Source organism: Chionomys nivalis, chromosome 18 (assembly GCF_950005125.1).
Source record: "Chionomys nivalis chromosome 18, mChiNiv1.1, whole genome shotgun sequence".
Taxonomy (NCBI): Eukaryota; Metazoa; Chordata; class Mammalia; order Rodentia; family Cricetidae; genus Chionomys; species Chionomys nivalis.
This window is the reverse complement of record NC_080103.1, coordinates 31031146-31057632: the sequence shown is the minus strand read 5'-3', so window position 1 is coordinate 31057632 and position 26487 is coordinate 31031146. Positions and strand designations below refer to the sequence as shown.

Below are 26487 nucleotides of genomic sequence, written 5' to 3'. Positions count from 1 at the left end.
AGATATTTAAAGAAAAGTATAACTAAAACTTTTGAGTTTCTTATCTACTGTGTGTTTTACCACCTTACCAGGTTTACACAAATAGTCATTGGGACTCCAGCAATATAAGCTTAAGTCTGTCCATGAATTTGGATTACAATGGACTTGTGTTCACGAAGTATCTAGTGACAGAGTGGGCTCAGTTAAGTTACATTAATCCAAAAGTTCTCCCCCAGTGATTATCTTTAAAATCATTGTAAACTATGCAAGTGAAGTCAATATTTGAATCTTGGAGTGGTGAGATGGTTCGGAGGGTGAAGGCCTATGTTGAAAAGTCAGGGACCTTGAGTGTGATTCCTGGGACCTACATGGTGAGAAAGAACTGACTTATTCAAGCTGTCCAACCTTCATGTAAACACTCTATCATGCTTACACATGTAAACACACACAATAATTAATGTAATAAAAATTTATTGTAAAAAAATTTAAAGCCACTATATTGTATGAGTTTTTGTTTTGTTTTGTTTTTGTTTTTGTTTTTTGAGACAGGGTTTCTCTGTGGCTTTGGAGCCTGTCCTGGAACTAGCTCTGTAGACTAGGCTGGTCTCAAACTCACAGAGATCCACCTGCCTCTGCCTCCCGAGATTGTATGAGTTATTTAAGGGTCTGCTATGAAAGTTTTATCAATGAAATTCTGTATATTCTTAGTCCTACACCATTACAAGGCTACAAATTCGTGTTAACATTTTTGCCTTGTATTTTGTTAGGTGGGTAGTTTTTATGATGAAATCTATTTATGAGTTATACAACTGTAAATTGAAGTCCACATAGTAGAACTTCAAATGATGTATTATTTACCTGCAGACTGTAAGGAGAATCTATGAGTCTGGCCATTATCATTTACTGAGAAAGAAACAAACGTTTCTCACATCTTCTCCAACATTCTGTCCGTGATTAGCACTTTTAGACTCTAACGTCAAACTTGAAGGCCATCTTTGGTAAATTATTCAGAAATCAATGATACAAGCTCATTAGGTTTAATACCAAATACAGTGGGAGCTATTCTTTTAATTAAGTATATACATCATGAAATTTCAAGCAAACATTCAAAATTTTAAAATAAGGAGTTTCTCTTTTGTGGGAAGTTACAACAAAACTGACAAACAAAACAGCTCAGAACAACGCGTCTGCTTTTAAGCTGCTTGGAAGCAAATTTCTCGGAGCCTGAAGGATTATTTAAAATGCCATCTGCAGGGAGATTTAATAACTTTTCCCTAAGTGCGTGCTTACATGTGTGACAGACAACATACATTCAGGGAATGGAATGGAACAAAACAGCTCTGACGAATGTGCTCTTCCCCAAGAATGAACAAAACTAAAAGCACTGGAACAGCGAAAGAAAATGTCTTCAAATAAGTAAACCCACTGAAAGAAACACAACTACTCTTCTCCCTGTATATCTGTAAAGGAGCAAAGGCTACCCTTCAGTGTCAGCTGTAAAAAAGACAGACCTTTAGCTGATACCATGGAGGATACACTCTTAACAGTCTTTAAGTGAAGCTTACCCACAGGGAAGACGCCGTGTGACAATGTCCCACCACAGCTGAGTGACACCATTTATTCAGTTGGATGATAGTATCACTGAGTTGTGGCTGCATTAAGATGCTTTTATTATTTGGGAACCTGATTTGAAAATGGTGAAAAATTTAAAGTAAAACCAGAAAAAAATTGAATCTAAAGTTAGAAAACAAAATTATCCACTCAGGTACAGAATTCATACAGGGCTCCTCCCAATTAGATAAATAAACATCAATGAGTATTTTCTTTTTCTGAACACTTGCATACACACACACACACACACACACACACACAATTTAGTTCCTTGTGTAATAGTCCCTGAACTAGCTGCTATTGGTTAAAACAAATTTCCTGCCTACATTGTAGAAATAAGATCATTAGTTGGTAACAACTTAGGACTATTTTACTTACTGTCCATAGAAGAATAGAGAATAATTAGTCATTAAAATCAACTATTTTCTTACATTCATTTACTAATGATGTGTATAGGGGAAGGGCTTCAGTGCCTCTGCACACTTGTGAAGGTCAGAATACCACCATCACCCCCAGTGGGATCCCTCCTTCTACGATGTAGATTCTGAGCAAGTGCCTTTACTTTCTGTGCCTTCCCACCCACTCCATATTAATGACTTGAACAGAAATACTTATAAGATGTGGAACTTAGGCAGCTATCCTAATTTCAAGAATATTTATTATTCTTATTGGACATGGATACTATTCTCACCATTTGATCTCCTGCTCTTTAAGTCAGCCATCGGTGGACTCCTACAAGCATGAGTCTGGCCAGGTGCTTCTCTTAGGACTGGCTTTCTGTTTAGTAGGTCATTCCTTTAAGATTTTAGATTGTGTATTTGAGCCCAATCTACATTGATTGGCCTAATCTTAATCCACTCCTCCAGTTTGGAAAACATGCTGGTTACAAAATCGCAAAACATTGGACAGGTCCTCAGGATGGAGTACTAAAGCCCTTTCCAAATATTTTTTAAACTGCAGCAAGTAGATGTTAGGTTTTTACACGCCTACTGACTTCTTTTATTTAAGAAACGCACCTTTCTCTGAACATTACAACTTCAAAGGATTTTGACATGTGCCACAGTGAAAACACATTTCACACATTTTGCACGTTTGCACATATGCTCATCATAATACACAACTGACAAAGAAATTTGACCAGACAACACTTACTACAACTCTGTGTAAAGCATTTCATTTCATTTTACTTTTTAATTTAATTTTATTTATTCAAATGTTGATTGCAAGGGCCCGAGAGGTGAGTCGGTCATTAAAAGCATATATTACTCTTTCAGAGGACCTTAGCTCATTTCCCAACACCCAATAACTCCAGCTTCATGGGATCCTTATACCTCTGGCTCTATGGTTACTGCACTCAGGAGCACAACTTCATACACAGACACATGCAGATACTCATATTTAAAAATAAATATTAAAATATGATGGATACAATTCATTAAACTTAATTCTATAGCACATACATGATTGGAAAACAATATTTGAAAACCAGTGCAGTAGAATCTGGAATAATCATATGAGAAACAACTCAATTTGATTGGCATTCCTTAGCTGAGTTCATCTTCCCAAAGGGCACTACTGGCCTTTGTTACCTAAATGGATCATCTATACTACAGCCCCTAGTCCCAAGGCCCAGGGATCACTGCAGAAAGGGTTAAGAGCCAGAGGCAGTAGTTAACAACTATGAGGAAACAGTGTCTTCTTGGCACAGTAAGGCGGCTGCATATATGAATTCATAGTGTTGATAAAAGCATGCACAAAACCTCTGCAAGCCAGAGGGAGACCAAATTCCAGCATGGAGAGGCTAGGTGGCCAAGAAAGCCTATTCCATACAATAGCAAGGAGCTATTGGCAGTTGTAAGCTGCTGGGAGAAGGAGCGTCAGTTTTCTCTAAGAGTTAGACCCTGCTAAGTGGACCCTGATCCAGCGGAAGACCATATCTTTGGGGAGTCTGAGCAGCATAAATGGGTCTTGACAGATTAAAATACAAACCATAACAAAATAAAACAATGAAAACAAAACCCCACAAGGTTGTCTCGACTGGGGCTGGGGGTGGATCTTGGGACAGTTGGGAGAGGAGGAATATGATCAAAATACATTATACAAAATTTGCGAAGAGGTAATAAAATTAAAACAAATTAAAAAGTACTGAAATATGGCCCAAAAAGATGGCTCAGCACACCTATATTGCTTTTTCTGTTTGTTTGAGACAGAATTTCTCTGCGTAATAGCCTGGCTTTCCTGGAACTCGCTTTGTAGACCAGGCTGTCCTGGAACTCACAGAGATCCACCTGTCTCTGCTTTCTGAGTGCTGGGATTAAAAGCATTTTCCACCACTGCCTGGCATTATATTGCTTTTGCAGACGCACTGAGTGGTCTGAACGCCTACATCTGGAGGCTCCTAACCACATCAACTCTAGTTCCTGGGAATCAGACAAACTTTTCTAGATTCTTCAGGCACCGACACTCACTTGAATATATCCACACTCAGATACAAATACACATAATAAGTAAATAAAACATGAAACATCTTTTAAAAAGAAATGTAGAAATATACCATGTATATAACATAATTTCTCTTGATAATTATTCTTCTCTTCTTAGCAACACTTAACTTCTAGTTCCAATGCCAGAAAAAGTATTTTGAACAAAATAGAAAGCTTTGAATAATGAACTGGAAAAACACCGACAGCATCCTTCTCTGGCAGTCTAGGCATTTGCTGTCAGGTGACGACTCCAAACAATTACTCAGTTTCTCTTAAAAAAGCCCAACTCAAATAGTTGTAAAACCTGGCACTTCAGGGTTCTGAGAAAACCCTCAGGATGATATTAACCATGTATGGCAACAATTGTTTTTAATCTCGTAAAATTCTGTGTGGCTTTCTACGCTGGATCGGACTTTGAAGTTCTGACAACCATATCGAAGAGAGTAGCACAGTATTTCGCTGAAATTTGAAACCTGTGTTATTAGCAGTTTTACAAGGCTAGGTTTTGTATGATGTATGCTGAAGGTACTTTGCCATAGCCCTTGATTCTACCTTAGAGCATCTTATTGCCAGGTTAAGCTGCTTTTCTGGTCCTATTCCTTTTAAACTACAGCAAGTATTTCTTTAAAGGGAAAGACTGTATTGGTTTTGTCCATGTGGAGAAAGGTTATTTTCAAAACAGATTGTATAGTGCGGGTGAATTTAATATAGAACATATTAGAAGTGGGGGACAGCCCCTTAAAAATGTGAGGAACATTTTGTTGTTTAAAATGAGAGTTCCAACACCAGCTTAGCTGAGCTTACAGCCCAAGCGAATTTTTATATATGTATTTATAAATCTCAGAAATGGAGTTTTCCTGGAAATGTTAACAGGCCCTGAGGTACAGCTTGTGTTCAATGTATGTATGATAAAGACTGAAACATGAGAGACTCGCTCTAATGCTGCAATTTCAAAGTTTTATTAGACTGAGTTATAGCAAGAGAAAATATTCAGAAATTGCAGCTTAAATGAGAAAACGTGAATGGTGTTACTTATATAAAATACTACCTCAATAGTTCTTCCATTAATTTTTAATGCTCAGCACCCTCTGTGACCTCCTTTATTCTCTTGCTGTCAACATGACAGGCTGGAAAAAAATTGAAATGAGCTGACAGAAAAAGTAGCACATGTCAAGGCCCAACTGCAGAGTCTCTTGTCTCTTTCTAGGACCCTTTCTAACACAGACGGTGCTATTTCACATTAGAGTAAGAGTTAAGACCCTGTTTGATGGCTCAGGGGCTGCTTGTCTGTTCCCTCCTTCAGACATGGTGTCCCGAGCATTCAATTATAAGCATAATGTAGCTCCGTGTCCCTGTAGTTTTACCTTGGCTCGTGGACACTGTAGACTTCTTCAGCATAGACAAGGCTTTGGCTGCCAGTACTGACCCTTCCAAAAGTGCACTTTGGCCTGATTCAGCAATGCCTTTCTTGAAGAGTGGGGCACCACTGCTTTATGTATATTTACCCCTTTCTCTATCACCAAGGAAACTAACACCCATATCAGGATAGTCAAGGACCTCACAGCATTGTCTCTGCGCAAGGCCAAGTTCATGTTGTCACAGCAACAGAGTGTGGAGGGCAACAAGACCAGAATGAACCTTGGAAGTAAACGTCTCTCTTTTTATCAAATTCAAATATAAGAGGGTGAGAAAGAATAAGCAATAGCATGAGGTCAGCCTGTGTCTCATCAGCTGAAGCTAAACACTGCGCTATAGTGGTTAGCTCCGAGTTGTGAAAACAGGATGTTTTAAAGATAATGGATAATATTAAGAGTCTAAGAAGGATGCAAACGGATTTAAGACTATCAGAAAGGTTTTATAATTGAGGTACTTATTCTCTCAAGAGGCCATGCTGTTAGCTTTCACTAATAAGGGACAATGTGGCTGTGATATTGAAAAACTCCAAGGAAAGTGGAGGTCAGAGGAGAAGGGAGTCAACATGGCCATTTATGGTCTTCTCTCATAGCACCCAATAGTAACTGTCGCCTCGTAGTTAATTTGTCTTACCACAACAGTTAAGAAAGTGACCAATAATGAGTTACATCAGAATCTCAGATCACAAAACATAAGATGTTCTTGCCCTTGCCACCCCCCATATCTTGACTTCCAGCAATGTCTAATGAAGTAAAATGCAAGGAAAGAGGAAAACCCACCTGATACTCCTCCGTATGTGGTTCTCTTTCCAAGGCCCACGGCAGGCCAGGGTGTGCCATCGGCTTTCAATCCCATCAGGCCTGAGACAGTGTTGGTGGCTGTAACACCATCTGCACCACCTGTGAAAAACCATGTGAACATTTGTCTTTAGGCCTTGAAGAAAGGATGGTTGAAACCCATTCAGCCCCATGCAACCTTAAAATTCCTTCCCCCTAATGTCGGCCTTAATTTGACTGTTCCAGGTAGGCTTAAAGGTTAGATTATTTGTTTTCTTAAATCTGGGCAGTGGTGGCATATGCTTTTAATCTCAGCAATACGGAAGCAGAGGCAAGGGGATCTCTGTGAGCTCCAGGCTAGCCTGGTCTACAAAGAGAGTTCTAGCACAGCCAGGGCTACTGAAATAAATCCTGTTTCAACAAAACAACAACAACTTAGCTATTTTTTAAAGTTTTAATTACCATGAATTCAATCTCTTAATCAGTAGATGGATATATCAATGTCAAGGTTTTCCAACCAGTTCAAATTTCTGAGTAATTTACAGTGTCTTTGCAAATTAAAGTGTGTAAGACATTGGGCTTCATCTTCACAAGTACAAGGGACACAAAAGTAAATTTAGTGAGGATGCAGCTGTAGCACAGATGCAAAAGCCATTACTAAGCCAGTACACGTTGGTACCCTCAACTTTTGAGATCTCTGTTAGGACTGTAGATTATTATTTCATATTTCAAGCATGCTAAGATGTGTAAACTGTGATTCTGTGTTTCAAAACTAGGTATATGTCGTGCATTGGTAAAACTAAGTGGTCCACGTAATATATTTCTTAAAAAGAACAGGCTTACAGATGTGTGTGGAAAAGATCTGCTTCAGCCTGTCTGCACCATTGGGGAAGCATTAGTAACTGGGAAACTAATGTAATGCCAGCTCTTACCTTCCTTCGCTGCTCTTGCGATGCTTACAATATCGGTGACATTTGGGGTCAACTTGGCAAAAAATGGAACCCGAACAGCTTGCCTAACCCAGCGACAGATGTTCCTCACCAGCTCTGGATCCTGTTCAAATAGGTCAGTTAAATATAGAACCTAATTAAAGAGTTGTGATGAAAATTTGCCCCCAAACAATATCAAAGCTGGGCATGTGCAAGATAAGTGGAGGGGACCAAAACCTATATGATACATTTCTCAGACTCCTAAGTGCATTAGGGAGCAAAGGCAGGTATACTTCAGGTGCACTTTGAAGTCGTTCTGGAAAGGTTAAAGTCCTTAAGGGAGTCTTTGTAAAATACAATTATGAAGAAGCAAATGCAGGAAAAGTTTCTCATTTTCAGTAAACGATCTCAGAAACACAACATAAATACATGGTTCAAAGTTCAGGAAACATTATAGAATTTTTAGTATCTTCATTGTTGGATGCCTAAAAAAAAACATTTGTACTGGTGAATGGTATCCAATGTGAAGTCAGTTGTTTTTTACTAGAAAAGACAGATTCTTGTTGGAATCTATTCAAAAGAAACTCTGAGACCTAATCATTCTTCTGAATGCAATTTGTACTCAGGATAAAATGGGTTCTCAGCCCTGGCTTGCATATGACATGCACAGTGATGTTAGCTTACTTTTCTAGGTGTTACTAAGATAAGCAAAGTCTTTCCAACACTCCTCTATTTGAAAAATAGGTCAAAATGAAAAAAATCAAAAATTCCCTTTTTAAAAGCAAGAAATAGTCTCACTTTTAATTTTTTTTCCTATGCCCGTTTCCTGAGACTTCTGAAGCTTTTATTTTCTCATGGGACAAGTATCATTTAGAGGAAGACACCCATCCTCCCCATTAAGCAACTTTTCTGTTACAATGTCCTTGATTTAAATACATACAATAGTTTTATTATTATTACTATGTTGAGTGAAAAATTTAATCTGATTAGTGCTGATAATTTGCTTTGAAATGTGATTTAAAAATGCAAAAGCAATTATCAAACTTGTTAATTTTATCTTAACAAGTTAAATTTTTTGATAAAAGAAAGACCAAAAAATACATATATATATATATATATATATATATATATATATATATATATATATATATATATTGCTTTTGGTATTTTAATCCTTTGGGTTTGTCTAAGACAAAATTTCTAATGTTACAACCTTTAAAGAACCTTTTCACTTGATTTTAGCAAGCTTTGATTTGCCACCCCGTACTTTCCTCTCTCTGAAAGTTATCTGTTTCTAGGCGGAGATACTGCAGCGAGGTCATTTCTGTTGATTGTTATTTCACTTGAACCAAACTCAAGACTTTCAACAAGAAATCTTTGGCTTGGCTTGTTCACTTTTCAGAACAGTAATTTCTTCATTAAACATAAATATTAAAAAGCACTATATGGAATGCTCTGTGGGGCATACGGTGCATTATGAATAGTAAAATCGGGAGACTTAGCTGTACAAATTCTAACTCATGAAAATGGAGATATGCCCTGGCCCATGCAATGTTCATGAAATATTTATGGCGACTGCATTGGTATTGTGATGGCAGTGCATCCCTGAGACTTTCATTTCTAAGTTATGAATTTCCATGGGACTTAGCTTAGAAATGACAGTAACTCCAGATGATATGAATTGCATGTCCTCTGTGAAAGTGCTCTTTCAAGTAGAATTGGACAATAATTTAAAGATCACTTGAATAGCCTAATATATAGAAGGTAGCCTGGTATGAATTACAAAAACATTTTAAACTATATTCAGTTCTAATAGGGTAAACACTAATAACTTGTTAGAACTTCTATGTGACTTTTAACACTATTGACCACCATGTGTTTATAATTTACTTTGAATATTTGTCAGAGATTGGTTTTATTTTTTGTTTCATTTAAAGTAGATTACTTTAAATAAGTATTTGGTATTCATTTCTTAGGAATTTTAAATTTGTTTGGAGTTTTTTAGTTTTCTAAAGACACACAGTTCATTTATAAGTGAATAATTGTCCTAATTTTTGAGATAACATGATTTGACCTTCCTATAGTTCCGTGAGGTAGATGTCTGCAAACACATTTCTTCTAATCTTCAGGTCTCAAGCAAGTCAGCTAGGAGTAAACACCATAGCTAGCTAAATTTGAAAACAAGTGCTTGAGAATTTTAGAAACAATTTCTGACCAACATTATTGTGTAAATATTCTAATACAGATGATATGTAACTGTCGATACTTCCTTCATATCTTCACAATTCTGATATGAAATTTTGTTCTGAATACTATGTCTTTTTCTGTGCCTTTATCTTCCCCTTTTTTCTGGTAGCTTTTTTGAAAGCTTTGCTTTTCTTAATAAATCAGGTTTTCAAGTCTTATCTACATATTTTCTAATTATTTCTCCTCCCAGATCTTAAAAATAGAAACGGTTGCCATTTTCTGCTACAGAGAACAAAATAGCTGAAATGATCAAACCCGATAAAAATAAAGCAAAAAAGGCCAACAGTTTCTGGGAAGCCAAAGTACAAGTGCTGTGGCAATGAAGAAAGAATTAACTAAAAACTTGGTATAATACCTACTACCAAAATTGTCTTGGGCTGTCTTACAAGCTCCAGTAGCTGTTCATCTTGACTATTGTATTTGACCTAACATTCTCTAGTGAGCTAAACATCTCACTAAACTGAGCAGGCCTCTAGCCTTAGCCAACCCCAAGGCTAAAAGGGCTGTAAGATAACATCTGAAACTCACAGAATCCCTCTGTTGCTACAGCTCCCTTAGGGACCACTTCCATGGATTCCTTGAATGGATGTGTTTGTGACATTATCCTTTGGCTATAAAAGGTCATGTTCCCGCTTTTAACATGAATCCATGTTTCTGGGCTTTAGCAACATCTGTTTGCCTCAGGATAAATTCATCCTTATTTCCTCAAACAAAGAACTTGGCATATTTTTAAGTTACTTCTTTTTTTATTGATTTTTATTGAGCTCTACATTTTTCTCTGTTCCCCTCCCTACCTCTCCCCTCCCCTTCAACCCTTCCCCAAGGTCCCCATGCTCCCAATTTACTCAGGAGATCTTGTCTTTTTCTACTTCACATATATCTCTGTATGTATGTATGTATGTCTCTCTTAGGGTCTTCATTGTTGTCTATGTTCTCTGGGATTGTGATTTATGGGCTGGTTTTCTTTGTTTTATGTTTTAAAACCACTTATGAGTGAGTACATGTGATAATTGTCTTTCTGTGTCTGGGTTACCTTACTCAAAATGATGTTTTCTAGCTCCATCCATTTTCCTGCAAAATTCAAGTTACTTCTTTTTATGTCTATTAAAATCCAAGTTTGGGTGAGAGGAGATGTATCAGCAGTCAAATGTCTTTGCCATACTTACAGAAGACTCCAGTTCAGTTCCCAGTGACACTATTGGGCAGCTCCCAACTACCTGTGGCTCTAGCTCCAGTAAATTAACACACACACACACACACACACACACACACACACAAAGAATATTAGTAATAAAAATTATGCTATTGCTGTGTTTAAGAACAGCTGGGCATACTTCATGATAAATGGTATTCTAGAAGCATGGAGTCTAAAAATAATGTTCTCCAAATCAGAATTTATTCTGAAGAAAATGGACAGTTGCTTTAAAAATAAAACAATAGCTTACCGTATCTTTCATTGAATCTAATAAACACAAAATCTAGTGGAAGTAAAAGCTTGTACTGATTTTTCTATAGGTAGTATCAATGCCAATCCCTAACCTTAACTTCCAACCTCATTTTCAGGAGAACCTGGTATGTCTGCATGTATATGTGTGTATATGGTATGTATGTTAATGCTTGTTAACTCTTTTGTTATTTATATGAGCACCTGAACATGCTCTAAGCCACATCATACTTCCATGGGGCAGACATGTAAGTGACATCAGCAGCAGAAAGACACTGATGACGTTAAGGGATGAGTGGCATGCCTGGGGAGCAGATGATGCTTTCAAGGGTACCACGTGGCCCAAAAGTACTGGGGCACAGTTATGAAGCACTGGAGAGAGGTCAAGAGCAGCCTAGAAAGAAATTTGGCCCATTTGACAATTTTCATGGAAGTCACAGACAGTAAAGCATGCATGCAATCCAACATTTCGGAGGCTTGAGGAAGGAATGACTGCTATGGAGTTCAGGACCTCTTTGGACTGTTCTGTGTGTAGCAGGCCCATGAAGGGCTACATAGAGAAATTATATCTCAGTGACAAGAAAGAAAACAGCAAAGGACGGAGGGAAGGAGGGAGTGAAGTGTACATGGAGAGCATCCTCGTATCTGCATCTGCACACGGTGACTCTTCTCTTGGAGTGCCTGCAATGCCCTGCAAACTCCACAGAATGACCAAGCACAAACTAAAAGACCCAGTACATAACCTACACCTCTCACGGCTTTCACTGTGTGACTGTAAGTGTGAAGCTTTGTTTCTGAATTAAAAGCCATTAGATTCTAATTCTAGTAATGCCTGCCCTTCCAATTCCCAGGCCCTTCGATACCTTTACTGTTGGGCAGGCACTGGTTGCAGAATTCAGTGATGTGACCCCCTGACCCACTCCTACCCCCTTAAAAGAAAAGCATCCCAGAGTAAGGCCATGTGCACTTATCAAGAAACTAAACTCCAAGTGAAGTTTTTGACTTGAAGAAACATTTCTCTCCAATTTACCTGGTAATTTTCAGTCTGTACAATTCTTTTCAAAATGGATTTCTTAGGAGATGGCATTTCAATGAATTCACTGAAAAATGTTACCAGGTATAAAATGTTTTCCACTAAGAAACTCCTAAGTCTTAATTCACATGACATGACAAGAGCCCAATAGCGTTTTTATTACGTCTCCTTCTGATGGCGAGAACTGGGGCCCGGAAGATCAATCTGAGTGCCTATTTCATCTTCTTAATTTTCTTTCCCATTATCATGTTCTAAACCATCATCTCCTTTAACAAAATTGCTCCCTGAAGTGAGATTCTGCCATCCCCTGTAAACTGGAACTATAAAAGGATCCAGCTTCATTTATACCTTGGAGACCAGATGTAAGTATAAGGTAATAGGAAAAGAAGACAAATTTATCTTTCTGTGTCAATAAACTAGGGTAGAGTTCACCGAGGTAAAAGTACTAGTTACTGCAAAGGTCGTGGGTTGGCATGGAGATGGTTTAAATGGACTTATGTCTTATCACACATGTTTCTCGAATTTTTTTTTTTTTATTTTACTTAAGGATTTGAGTGGCACAGTTACTTTGGGAAATGTCTTGGTAGTTTGCTATTGAAGCAGCCATAATCTTAGTAACTATCCAGAAATTCCATTCAACTCTATATTCAAAATATACAGTGACTTTGTTTCAAGCAAAGATTTTTCACTTGAATGATTCTAGTAACTTTTTCAAAGTATCCCCAATATCAGTCCATTTGTATGTGACTTAATAAATATACAGTGCATATCTATCTAATAAGAGTAATCAGAGGGAAACAGAAACAAACCAGGGAATCATGCCTCAATTTAGTACTGATTAAAAATATACTTTGTATGAAGGAAGTGAAGGAGATTACATGCCACACATGAGTCCATTTATATGAAATTCTACAAAAAGAAAGTAGTAAGCAGAGCATTGAATGCTGGACTCAAGACTGCACCAGGGGAAGTAAGAATAGCTGGGGGCAGAACAGAGCAATATTTGAGTGCTCTAGAAAGACCCTTTTCAGTGATATAGACATTGGCCAAAATATAGTTTACTGTGTTCATTGAATTGTGGGTATACTGTGCTGTCACACCCTCATCTGAATGTTGTAATAATTAAGGGGACTCACATACGGAAACACAGAGTGTGGGGACTTCTGGGTAATCTATTCTTTTGGCAAGTATTTGTTGACCAGGTGTCATTGCAGTTGGCGTATCTTGGGTACCAAAATGAATAAAACCAGGAAGACTCAGAAACACAATCCAAGTGATAAAATACATGATGGGTATAAAATATCAATAAAGATATCATCATAGTACTTTGTCATTTCAGAGTATTTCAGAATATGAAGATTAACACCTGGTACACAGTAGTGATTCATGAAAGGTGTCTTAATGATAGACTTTGCACTGACAAAATCAACAAAGACTTTTTTTTCTCTCTTTCTAAAAATAGAATAATAAAAATATTTTGGTCCAGGATAACTGAGTCAATAACTATCTTAAACTCTATATATTACATTTGACAAAAGAGATTTAGGATATATAGATATGATCCTTACTCTTAAAAAGTGATAGTGTTTTATAAGATCAAGATAACAAAAGCATACTGTATGAATAAAATATAACACATGAAAACAAGGAGTACATTTTGTATATGTGCATATGTATATATTTTAGGCTAGTGGTTGAATGCAGAACATTGAACTTGCTAGGCAAAGGCTTTACCACAGAATTACATCTATCACTTTATGTGTGTGTTTTTCAGAGATTCCCTATGCCTAAGGCAGTATAAAATGTCATAGGGTCATTTGTGTGTTTTTTCTTTAGACACACAGCTTTCTCTACTCTATTACCTAAAACCCTTTTTATTTCCCTGTCCCTACCTCTCAGAACGTCCTTCTCTTATGCCTGATTAACATCTCTCATGTAAGCTTTGTGGGACAAAGTATCCCACACTCCTCAGCCCAGAATCAATTAGTAAATGACTATCTCTAGAGTGCGCCCATGTTACTCTTGACTGCATTTGTCAGCATGGTTATAATGGTTAATTCTTTGTATCACCTCTTTCTGCCTACCAGCCTATGAATCCTTTTAGGGTTGTGTATTTCTCCTCATCTAATATGTAAACAAAGAGTCTGAGACACTACAGAATCTCCTAAAATTTTGTGTTCATTGACAAAAATAAAGGCTACCTACCTCATTGTGTGTTAGTATTATAGTCTAGGGTTCAAAAAATCCGCTTTTCATGTTCCATGGAACCAAAACAAGCTATAGAAATATGTGTGTGTATGTATGTATGTATATATATATACATATATATGTATAGTGAGATCATTTGTGAACTATTATTTATATACAATTTACATTGGTATAGATTTTTGTATCTTGATACAAATTCAAATCGTATTTGTTACATTGACTATGCTCCTATTTCTGTTTATAATATTTGCACACCTATGAAAAGTTACTTTGTTATATTGTATGCGTGCATGTTTCTACATCTGCTTAAGGTATTTTGTATATTGATGCAATTTTAGGATATATTTATCATACTGCACTATACATTTATACCTCTGATCAAGATACTTATATATTCTTTACTTTTTGAGGTCATTGTCCTCATTTGCTTCAAAATTTTTTAAAAAGTATTTAATATTTTAATATGAAGCCTTAATCTTTAAGCTATATAGGTATTAAGAATTATAGGTCAATAGTCATCTGTGTTTGTCATAGTTAGACTAATCAGGTTATTTAAATGCATAGAGATTGCATTCCACATAGATAGGTAATCTTCAAACACTTCAAAGGACTGTAGAATATGACATTTAAATAACTTAGAATTCTCTTGATATGAGACATGATTGCTCCTAGCAACACTGATATATTCCCCAGAGAATGTTGGGCACCAAAGACTTGGAGCTTGTTTTCTTCTTGACAAACCTGTCCTTTGGACAAAGTCAACCACTAACAAAATGTACCGTGTTAAGACTAGACAATCAGGATACAAGAAAAAAGACTGCTAAATCTTACCAAGACAGGGTAAAAAAAATTTTCAAATTTTCCTGCCTCCGAAAATGGTCTGCCAGATACTCTAGGCATTAGACAAAGTTGGTTGTCCCAAAGTGGCAAATGAGACTTTTGGTAATTGCCCTGGTAGCTGGTTGTTCTGTCAATTCTTACACCTTTTGGAAGTTGCTTGATTGCACTCTTCCTATTTACTCAAGTAATATTATTTCTCTTCTCAGGTCTTTGATGGGGTAGAAGATTGGATAGTCATAGTTAATTTCCTCTCATGACATAGCCAAGCGGTTTTTAATATAAGACTTAGACTCCTTAGGATAAGGTAATCATTGAAATATTTAACATATGTTTCTTGTTTGATGTTTTTCATGTTCGTTGCAATTATAATTTTTATGCATGGTTTTGCCTCTTTTTTCCCTGGATAATACTTGATATTTGTTCTTATTGTATATTTGTGAATTTGGCTTAGAACTCTCTTATTTAGACAAAAGGGGTAGGTGCTGTGAGAACTTCTTCAGCCAATACCTTTAAGATAGCAGCCTACTCTGGGTGTGACGCTATAAATGCAGATGAAAAGTATGCATGTACCTCTTGGATGCTGAATTTGTTTCCAGTTCCAATGCATGCAGAGGACTGTGGATCGCTACCCTTTCTGTGAGCTTATTACCAAATAATAAACCTTTGCTATTCTCCATTCTGGGCTATTGTGGAACTCTCTTGTATGCCAACAAATATATGTATACACACACACACACACACACACACACACACACACTTGATCTACAAGAGGATTTGTGGAAATTCTTCTGCAGCTATCCCTCAGTCAGTGAAACTACACGGAGGTCTCTTGACCCGATGACAGCCTGAAACTCTATGGTATGCCTCAGGCTGCCCACAGCCCCTTCTGTCTGAATCTTTCTGGTACTGCATCACCAGGGTTTCAACCTTGACCCTACCTTAGCCATTAGACCTTGGCACCTGGAAATCTGGTGGAGAAGGCAGAGCCTGTTTATGGTCAGGAAAGCAGGAGGAAGGTTTCTTTGTCTTTAAATACTGTCCTTGTGACTATGACTTATTGCTGCTTGTTCTTACTTGTCCCTATTGTTGTACTGCTCTGACATTCTTGGTGTGGATGCTTTCCACTGCCAGTCTATCTCAGAAGCTTTCAATTTTCCTCATAGGGTAAGAATCAGCAAGCACTACATCTCTGTCTCCCACTCCTGATTGCCTGGGGCTCTTTGTGTGCTATTTTCATCCTCTGCCATGACCTCCAGGTATTCTCACTCACTTTCCACAAGCTCATTTCTTCTTTACTCCCAAATGACAGTGCTAATGGCTCTGAAGCTGGAGAAGGTGTACTTGTTCAAAACACCTGCCTCTGAACATCTGGGGACCACAGTTGGATGCACTACACTTTATCGGACTGGCCCTTATGGTGTTATTCCTATCACCAACTTATTGTGTAATACCTTAACTTGATTGCAAATACCCCACTGTGAATTTAAAGAAAAAAAATGTTGGGATTAGACTCTGAACATTATGTGGGGCATATCAATTTCAAGATCTATCTTTTTGATTGTTAACTAGTCATCAAAAATCCTGAGCACCTATGCTAAGTTACAAACAAGGATATAAAAAAACTTTAGAAAATTCCAGCATTTCAGGCAGCTTTAAGAGATGTAGTTACTACTCACATCCTTCTCCAAGAACAGACTAATTCTGCTACGTGTGTGTGAGCTGATGGTTTCTCATGGCTCACTCCCTCCACCTCTATCTGATATTTGAGCTGAGGTCATGTTCCTTTAAGGGAGTTCCCAGGCAATGGTAAGACAATCATGTCATAAACTACTATATTAGTGTCCAGTGACCAACTCTTTTAATAGGATATCATTGGCCTGATGCATTTTCTGTATTGGGACAGCAAAGTACTCTGTCAAATTTTTAACCTCAGATGATTACCCACAAACCTGACACAAAAATAATTCAACTTCTTCCTCTGTACTTCCATCAGTCCTAGTTACCAAAAATTTCTTTTCCTCCTTACTCCATCTTTGGACCAAATCCTGAGGATTTGATTACTAGTGTTGCCTACCATATTATTATCTATAGTCTGCTTATTAGCAAGGTGACCCAATGTAATCTCATGAAAACAATATATATAGAAACAGGCAATGCACATTGTCTCCTAACAGTGCCAGTAGGTGTTCAAAGTCGTGGACCAGCTGAGCTCAACTGAATCCCCAGAAAGCACCCTAATCACCATGTAGAACATATTAAAAAGATGTCAGTGGATAATAACATGCAGGCAGCTCCTTGCACCACCATGTACAGATTCATTTTGGATAAAAGCAAGTCAGTAAAAAGGATAAAAAGGAGTTCTTATTCTCTGTGGACCTCAGGCAGCTGGAAATTTGTTTCCTTAATGAAAAGCATCAATGTAAACAGTAGAACAATTGATATCTTACACATCTATTGGTCTATTCACCCAGCTTAAGTTTTCCTAGGCTGGAGTTAGAAAACAACCACTGGCATTAAGCCTCAGTATTTTTATAATTCCATATTGGTGTGAATGATTAACTAGCCCAGGGAGGAGGCCAGTGTAAGACACAGCACTGTGCCCTGGAGCACCCACTATGCTGATAGATGCATTTAGGAAGAAGATGATCTAGGGAAGCCACGCTTCTGTCCTGGGAACTTGATGAAATTCAAGCAAGAAGGAATTACCGCTGAGGCAATTTGAAATAACAGAGCAGAGCAAACTTCAATCCCTTGACAATGGATGGTTTCAGCTAAGGAGAACTCATCCATAACGAGCCGAATGCAGTTCACAATGAATTTCTTCCTTCTGTTGCAGTAAGGACAAGAAAGAAATATCTAAATGGTTTTGGTTTGTTTGTTTAGCCAGCTCTTTGGACTGATTTCTTTTTTTTTTTTTATTTTAATGGACTGATTTCTTTCTCTGAGTTAAAATTAGATACCAGAAGTGAAGTACATGGCAGGACTTTTTGTAAGTGTGGCATTTATAAGCTCTTCACATAAAACTTGTAGATACTATATTATACTCAAAATCATGAACAATCTCGAATCTATTGGCTTATTTATGCATATTTGGGTAGCAGATTTTAAGAGAGTACATACCTTGAGGTTTGTGTCTTAGTCTTATCACTCTTGCTATGATAAAATGCAAAAAGAAAACCTTAGCAGAACAAGGGTTTATTGAAGAACACAATTTCAGGATACAGTCTATCATAGCAGGACAGTCAAGAAAGCAGCGACCTAAAATAGCTAGTCATGTCACAGTCATAGTCAAGAACAGAGAGAAATGAAAGCAGACCGAGTAGTCATGTAGCTTTCTCTACTCTCAGAATATTCTTACTGGTTCCTATAAGATTCTTACAGAATCCAAGGTCCTCTTCCTAGCGAGGGATGTTAATCACAGTGAACTGAGTCTTCATACTTGAGCTAGCATGGTTAAGTAAAGTCCATCGTAGCCATGTTCACAAGACCCTGATGCCTCCTCATTGAATTTCTCTTCTCAGGTGGTTCTAGATTTTGGCAAGCTGACAATTCAAACTAGTCATTATAGTGTGTGTGTGTGTGTGTTAAAAATAAAAAATACTCTGTTTTAAAATCCATGCAGATGTCAAGGGAAAAAAAGGTGACCAAATCATCCCATGTTGAGTTTATTACAACATCTGGAGAAATAGATGAACGTGACAGAAAGCTCTGGAGCAAGAAAGAAACAACTGATCTGTCTGTCATCTTAAAGGATATGTAGCAGCTCTGAAGCCTTGAGTTTGGTTCCAAGTTCTTTTCAAATGGACGTCTGTTTCTTTAAGGATCAGTAACCATGATGCTGGGGCTGGAGAAATGGCTCAGTGGGAAAGAGTATACTATTATTACTGTAGCAGTAATAGCAACTCCTGAGGTTGAATCCCAGCACCCGCATTAAAAGGACAGGTTTGATCGCATTTATCTGTAACCCAGCACTGTGGGGTCAGAGACAAGAGGGTTACTGAGGAAAGACCACCCCCTGTTTTAGTGAGAAACTACAAAGAACAAAGCATGCCTACAGGCATGTATAGTCCCAGAGCTTCTGGAGACAGGGACAGGAGTACAGATAGCTGAAGCTTGCTGGCTGCCAGTCTAGCTACAGTTTTAATGAGATGCCCTATTTTGAAGAAATAAGGTGGAGTGTGATAGAGCAGGATATCCTCTTTTGTCTTCTATGCATGTACCTGCACAAACATGTGGACATATACCATACACACACCACGCTCACACACAGGCATATCCCCAACACAAAATAATGTATCAAAAAGTAATCCATGATACTACTGAGCATGTTTGCCATTCCTGAGTGCCCTCATAGTATGTGCGCATCCACTCAGTTGCTCCCCATATCCATACTGCCTATTTGATTCTGCAATTTATGTTATTTGCCTTTTGAAAATACTTGTATGTTGGGATCTGTGTTTATTAAGAAAATCAACTGAAGATCAGATTAATCACCAGGCTTGTAGATTTTAGGCTTTTGTCCAATCCAATGCCACATTACTATTTCATTTTGTGGAGATTCCCACTGACGGCATGCGAATGAGACACAAAACACTTACGTAAGCCACTACTAACACAGGGTGACATGTTTTTATGGAGCTGGAGATAAAACCTAGGGTATGACATATGTTACTACTGGGATATATTCCCAGCCCTCTTTTTTTAAAAACTTTTCCTTTTGAGACAGGGTCACACTAAATGGCCCAAATTGGCCCTGGCCTTGTGATTGCAGCTTCTTACGTAGCAGGGATTATAAATTACATAACACCAGATTCAACTAAAACAGCTATCTTCTCCACTTTCCTGTAATGGAAAACAAGTTCAGTATAAGCTTAGACTAGTGCATATTCAACTGAAACCATTTATCCTGCCACCAGAAATGCTGTAAGCATTCATGCATACAGAGGTGGCATGCAGAGGACTGTGTACAAAGGCATGTAGAATGACACAGTATGGACCACAGCCTGCCAAGAGCAGGGGGATTCTTGGCATGGTTCTCTAAACTCCTGTGGTTTCCATCTTCTCCATTTCTGTAAGACATCTTCTAGTCAGAGTGAGGTCTTGTTATTAGGGGTTTCTATGGGGACTTACTACTATCTAGTATGAAAAGGTATGAATTATTGTTTTATGTTTATAAAAAGCTGCTGTCTTCTGATTTAATCTCTATCTGACTATTTAGCTTGGAATATAGTATCTGACACAAAGAATAATGACCAAGGTTGTAAACAGAGATTGCATGATTTCCAGGCCACACAGACCTGAGTCACCAGACAGAAGCAGAGGAAGCAAGATGAGAATGCCTCACTGATAAAAGGTACCAAGCCACATGGCTAAACATAGGAAAGAATTATGGGTTAATTTAAATTGTAAGAGCTAGTTAATAATAAGCCTGAGCTAATAGGTCTAACAGTTTATAATTAATATAAGCCTCTGTGTGTTTCTTTGGGACAGAATGTCTGTGGACCAGGTGGGATAGGAACTCCATCTACACAGGGTAATCACAACATATGTTTTTGTGGTACTTTTGTGCCAGATATGTCTTTGACCACTTTTCCTCAGAAAGGGTCCAGAAAGCATCAGAGTGAGGCATCAATTTGTCTTAAAACAACAACAGTCCCTTAGAACTGAAATATGATTTCACTTATGGCAGTGAAAATTTACTACAATCAGTATAATATCTAAATGGCCTGGGGGATTTCAATGTATCTCTATTTCTCTGTAAGTCCTTTAGCATTTAAGCATGTTAAAATGAGCAAGCCCTCATGCAATTCAAAAGACCTTTGAAGAAAGAAAGGATGTGTACAGGCAGATTCAGGGAAACTTGGTTTAAAATGTATTAAGAATAACTATGATTTCTTAAAAGATAGATACATAGACAGAGGATGGTAATATAACCTATAAGGGAAAATATCTTGAGGCAGTGAAATTAAATGAAAATACGATCTCCTCTTCACTTTGAATACCTGTGTGATTACCAATTCGACAAGGATCTTTCATTTATCCCAACTCAACTTTACGGAAGTGCCTGAAGCCTGCATTGTTGATAAGACACTTGATGATGCTTGCATCGGGGGGAAAAAAATCTTCACACTGCAGAATCATATTAGTACTAAAGCAGATGGGCATTTGCTTCTGTAGCATTCAACAAATGGAAAGTACCCAGAAATGGTTGTTTTCAGATAGTTTAAAACTTTGCAATTCTTTTTTCAAATGATCACTGTGTATTAAAGGCATGTGCCACTACTCCTGGCTGTATGCATGCAGTCTTTTAATACTGATGTTTTGGTATAGGAAATAAATAAAAAAAACAACCCAAAACAAATTGCTTTATTTGAAGTGTGTGCAGAATAAATGGAACCTGTCTAAGCAGTTAGATAATCATTTTGTTTACTTCTACAATGAGTCTGTGGTATTGTGTGTGTGAGAGAGACACACACAGAGAGAGAGACAGAGACAGAAACAGAGAGACATAGAAAGAGAGACACAGAGAGAGATATCAAGGTATTCAGGAAAGGTAAAAATGAACATGATTATAGACCGGGGATCTCCAGATGGCACAAACTTTAGTAAGGCATGTGAAACAATACATGAATAAAGACACAAACGGAGGCCTTGTACAAAACATGGGAATACTTATCAAGATGAGAAGTGGAAGGGTCTAGTGCTTAGGAAGGAATCAGGGAGGAACAGGCATTGCCACTTGGTTCTACCAGAATTAGAGTCATTCTCCAAAGCAGTATTCTCTTAATTTTTTGGAGAATAAAAGATGGGAGGTCACATGATCAGGTCCACATTCTACAAACCTAACTCCCATGTATGTCTCTGCAGTATGAAGAATGACATAGTAAGGACAGCTGCAATCTGAGATGGAAGGCCAATTGAATTGGGTTAGGGACATTTTAGAACATGTAGAATCAAAGAAAGTCACTATAAATTTAACTGGAGCTATAAGACCTTAGAACTATACTTGATATAAAAATGTACATAAATGCATGCATTAATTATGTTCCACTTCACAATTAGAAATAAGGACATGGTGAAAGCGATCACTTGCTATGTTGTGAAGTATTGCACCAATGTGAGCAGAAAGAGAACCTGTTATTAAAGGTGCCAGCTGTGATTTAACATCTCTAAATTCTTACAATGTAAAATGAGTGGCAGTCGGAGACCCAAGAACAAACTATGATAATGAGATATATAATTGATATTACAGATCTAGATGAGACCTGAGAAAGTGGTTGAAATTGTTTCCAGGGAATATCAACCTAGCAGACATACGACTGTTGATGATTTACCAAATATTCTCACACATATTCACTTTATTGTACAAAAATATTTCTAGCTTACTGTTTTCTTCAAATTATTCCCTATGAGATATGTAAGGAGTCCTCATACCTACAATGTTTAGGATCATCCATTTCATGGGAATATTTTTCTCTTCTTGCTACAGGTTAAAGTACGATCATTTGTCTCACCTCTGATAAAGGTGAAAAAACTGTTTATCATAATTTATACAACTCTTCTGCATAAATCTTTCTTCAGAAATTATTTAAAATAAAGTGATTACTTAATTGCAAAAAGTATTGTCTAATGATTGTGGAAGAAAATTAAGCTTAAGTGAAAAATAGAAGTGCCTAACAAGATAACTAAACAAAAGCAATATTACAAAGAAATATTTCCATCTACTTCATTTGAGTTAGATTATACATTCCTCAACCTTTTCCATTTATCACTTTAGTTATATAACCTTTTCATTTGTGTGCATGTGTGTGTGTGTGTGTGTCTGTGAACATGTGTGCCATTTCATGTGCACCTGTGGGCTGGCCACTGTCATTCCTTGAGTGTCCTTGATCTTGCTTTTTGAGGCAGGGTCTCTCACTGACCTAGAACTCATCATTTAGGCTAGACGAGGGTGGACAGTGAATCCCAGGGATCTACCTTCCTCTACCTTTCTCCCCAACACTAGTGCTACAAGTGTATGCCATTATCTTCTGCTTTATGTACATGAAATTTGGAGATTGGACTCAGGTTTCCATGGTTGCATGACAGTACTTAACTGAACGAGTTATTTCCACAGACTTAGATTTTTTAATATTATATACAGTGTTCTTTGTCATTAATCTTCTTCATTATAGTTGTTGAATACTCACATTGCATTCATAAAATAGTTCATACTATATACCATATACTTTCTTATTTGGGGAGCTTTGAGATAATATGTAGGTCTTACTATAAATAATATTGGACTTTCTACTTCCCCTTTAGGAGCCTGCTTAGACTTAAGTCTGGCTATAAGTCTAGTAGCAACTATTGGTGGGCCCTGAGGGACATCAATATTGTCTTGCCTGGTGTATCCCTCAGAGAAAGTCCCTACTGGCTTAGCAGATAATAAAGGATTAATTTCCTCAGGCAAAGGCAGTACAGTCAATATTTTGGGGGTTGGGGTGGGAGAGATGTTCTGCTGAGGGTGGAGAGATTACTTCCTCATATGAGATTAAACCCTTGAGAATCTGAGAACTCAAATTTCTCCATATCAACAGGGTTCTCTCACACATTCCCATCCCCTGTTACAATCCCAATCTTCACCAATTAATACCTCTGCTTTAACCATGGACACCATCTGAGGCTGGGAAATAAATTTTCACTGTAATTCAGCCAACTTTATATAATGCGGGCTTTGGTTTGATTTTCCGCAACATGAGTTCTGTGGCTGCTGGAGAATAAAATTCTTTTCCAGGTCACAGTTAGAAACCTTAAGTTGTTTATGGACACTTGGAGCTGGTCAGCTTTCTCACTTAGTTCATGTGTTTCACAGTATTCAGAGATGCTAGACGTTGGTTAATTTTATCATGGAGCTCATTATTTTCCTTTGTCAATTCATCGTGGTATGTTAGGCACAACTGATCAGCAACATCATTTTCCACAAACCTGCTGCCTCTCACAATTGGTGAATCAGGATAATCAAATGCATTTGTCTTCTTGGTCTGTAAAACAGTTTATACCAAGGGCTTTCAGCTTTCTTCTAAGAGAGGCTTCAGTAGCTGTAGGGGTTGGCAAATTGAAAAGCCTCCTCCAGATAGTTAAAAAAAAATCCATATTTACCTTACTCTAGAACAACTTTTGGTACCAAAATCTGTATTAGTTGGGTTCTCTAGAGAAACAGAACTTATGGAATGGATCTATATACATATATAGAAAGGGAATGTATTAGAATAACAAAAGATTACCACTTTATTATGCAACACTCACTCCAACCTTCTGGGTAAACAGGAGTGATTTCTCTAGGTGAAGAAAAAAACCTGCCTGTTTAACAATTCTGATTTCTCTAGTGCTATCTTCAAGACCTCGGGCCCTCTGCCCTCACAATCTGCATCATTTGGAAATCATATATTTTATCTATTTGCTTTTACACAGTTCAATACTCCAAGTTTACCAAATTTTATTTTGGTTATAGTGTGTCAATCTTTGCAGGAAATAATGATGTCTGACTTCTAAGCTAATGTGATTACATGGGTTCGTCACACCAAGAGTATTTTTATTTTATCTTCTTTATTTCATATTTAGCTAGGGTGGTCTTTTAATTGTGATAACTTACAGAAAGTATTTTCCATGTTCATAAGAAGTTTTTAGATACTATTTCCTAGACTTTACAGCCATTTCATAGGGTGAATGAAAGCCCAGGACAGCTATTAAAGAGGGGTGAAGAGATGGAAGGAAAATTTAGTCTCCTTAACATTTCAAGAGAAGTTATGAACACTATATAAATTATATTTTAAACTACAGTATTGTCACTATTTTGAAGCTTGCACAAACTCATTTTATGTAGATTCCATCAACTTTGAATTATTCATGTCAGAATGAAAAGAGCCATTAATATAATAAATGCATTAAGATGATGTAGATTTCTCTCTGGAATGTGATCAGTTACCAAGGAATACTTCCAATGCAATTTCCAGTATTAACTCTTGGAAGAAAGTGACACCCATGAATATTCTTCCACCGAAAGACAAGCATAAGTTGGGACTCTGAACTGCCTGTCAAAGATGGCACAACTGGTCAATGTTAAATCTATACTTGAGGCACAAAATTAAGCACAAAAGAATGACATTAAGTCATTGTATATCACTTTCAAGTTTTTTTTTTCTTTTTTATCAAAAGTACAATTTACAAAGACTAGAAATGTTTTGATGGACCAGTGAGGTTGCTTGGTGGGTAAGGTCACTGCCAACAAACCTGATAACCTCTGTTCAAAAGAGGGAACCACAGATAGGAAACCATGTCCCCAATGTTGCTCAACAACCTCCATCTATATACCATGGTGTACACACATGCCTCTACATACATCTAAACACACAATAAACATTTAAAGTAATATTTAATATCTAAGATCTATAATATTATCATCAACTTTATGTGCTAATAAGATATGGTACAGCTGATTTCAAGAGCATCCAGTAGGGGTATATTTTCTAATAGTATATGAGCACATTGCATCTTAAAATGCAAAGGATATGTACCCTATGTTGCTCTGTTGCTTACTTCTTTTTAAGGATATATATATATATATATAAAATAATATATATACATATATATATATATATTGTTTTATTTATGTGAATGGTGGTGTGCCTGTGGTTGGTGCCAGAGGTGTTGGATCTCCCTAGAGCTGGAGTTACAGGTTGCTATGAGTCACTCGGTGTGGGTGTTGAGAATCAAACAGGTCCTCTAGAAGAACAGTATGTATTCTTAATCACTGAGTTATGTCTTTATCCAAAATGTCATTTCTCATTTTCATTTTAAGATTTTAGTTTCATTTTATGTATAGGTTTATATATATCACATATATTCAGGTGTCAGAGGAGGCCAGAAGATGGTGTGAAATCTCCTACAACTGAATTACAAGGAGTTGAAAGCCATCCTATGTGACTGCTGGAAATTATATCTAGGTCCTCTGCATGAGCAGCGAGTGTTCTTAAACATTGATCCATTTCTCTAATTCTAATACCTTCTTAATTAGGAAATGTGTAATTATAAATATTTTATATTTCATCCTCATGCAACATAAGGTAAAACCAGAAAAAGAAAGACTTTTTTGGTTATAAAAGAAGCCAAAGAGGCCCTTTGCAATCTGCAGAAGTTCTCAAAAATTTTAACCATTACCAATCAGTTCTCCCGTGCAGCATTTTCTTGCTGGACTTTATTGTTACAGTTGTTTAACAGAGACCCAAGCTCAGAGTTTAACTAAAATACGGACATGGCAAATATTCTCGCATCTTATGTCATATTTATTTTATTTACATAGTAGCATGTACAAATTGCATACTTGTTGCATGATCAATTTTATAATAATGGTTACTAAGTGATTAGGCTCTATTAATTCATTCATCACCAAATATTTATGACTGCACTTTCGGTGGTTAGACAGCAAATAGAAGAAAAGACTCTTCTCATACCATTTTCGTTCTAACAGAAAATAGAACAAGGT

General features: G+C 37.2%; 1 protein-coding gene across 1 annotated transcript in view; it reads right to left on the bottom strand.

The window, feature by feature from the left end:
• Dpyd (dihydropyrimidine dehydrogenase) overlaps positions 1 to 26487 on the bottom strand; it is a 764880-nt gene that overhangs the window by 209849 nt on the left and 528544 nt on the right. Inside the window, exons 17-18 of the mRNA XM_057794113.1 lie at positions 7195 to 7315; positions 6266 to 6385 (exon numbers count right to left, since the gene is read on the bottom strand). Of these exons, the coding sequence (XP_057650096.1) occupies positions 6266 to 6385; positions 7195 to 7315 (241 nt within the window). The remainder of the gene's footprint in view (positions 1 to 6265; positions 6386 to 7194; positions 7316 to 26487) is intronic.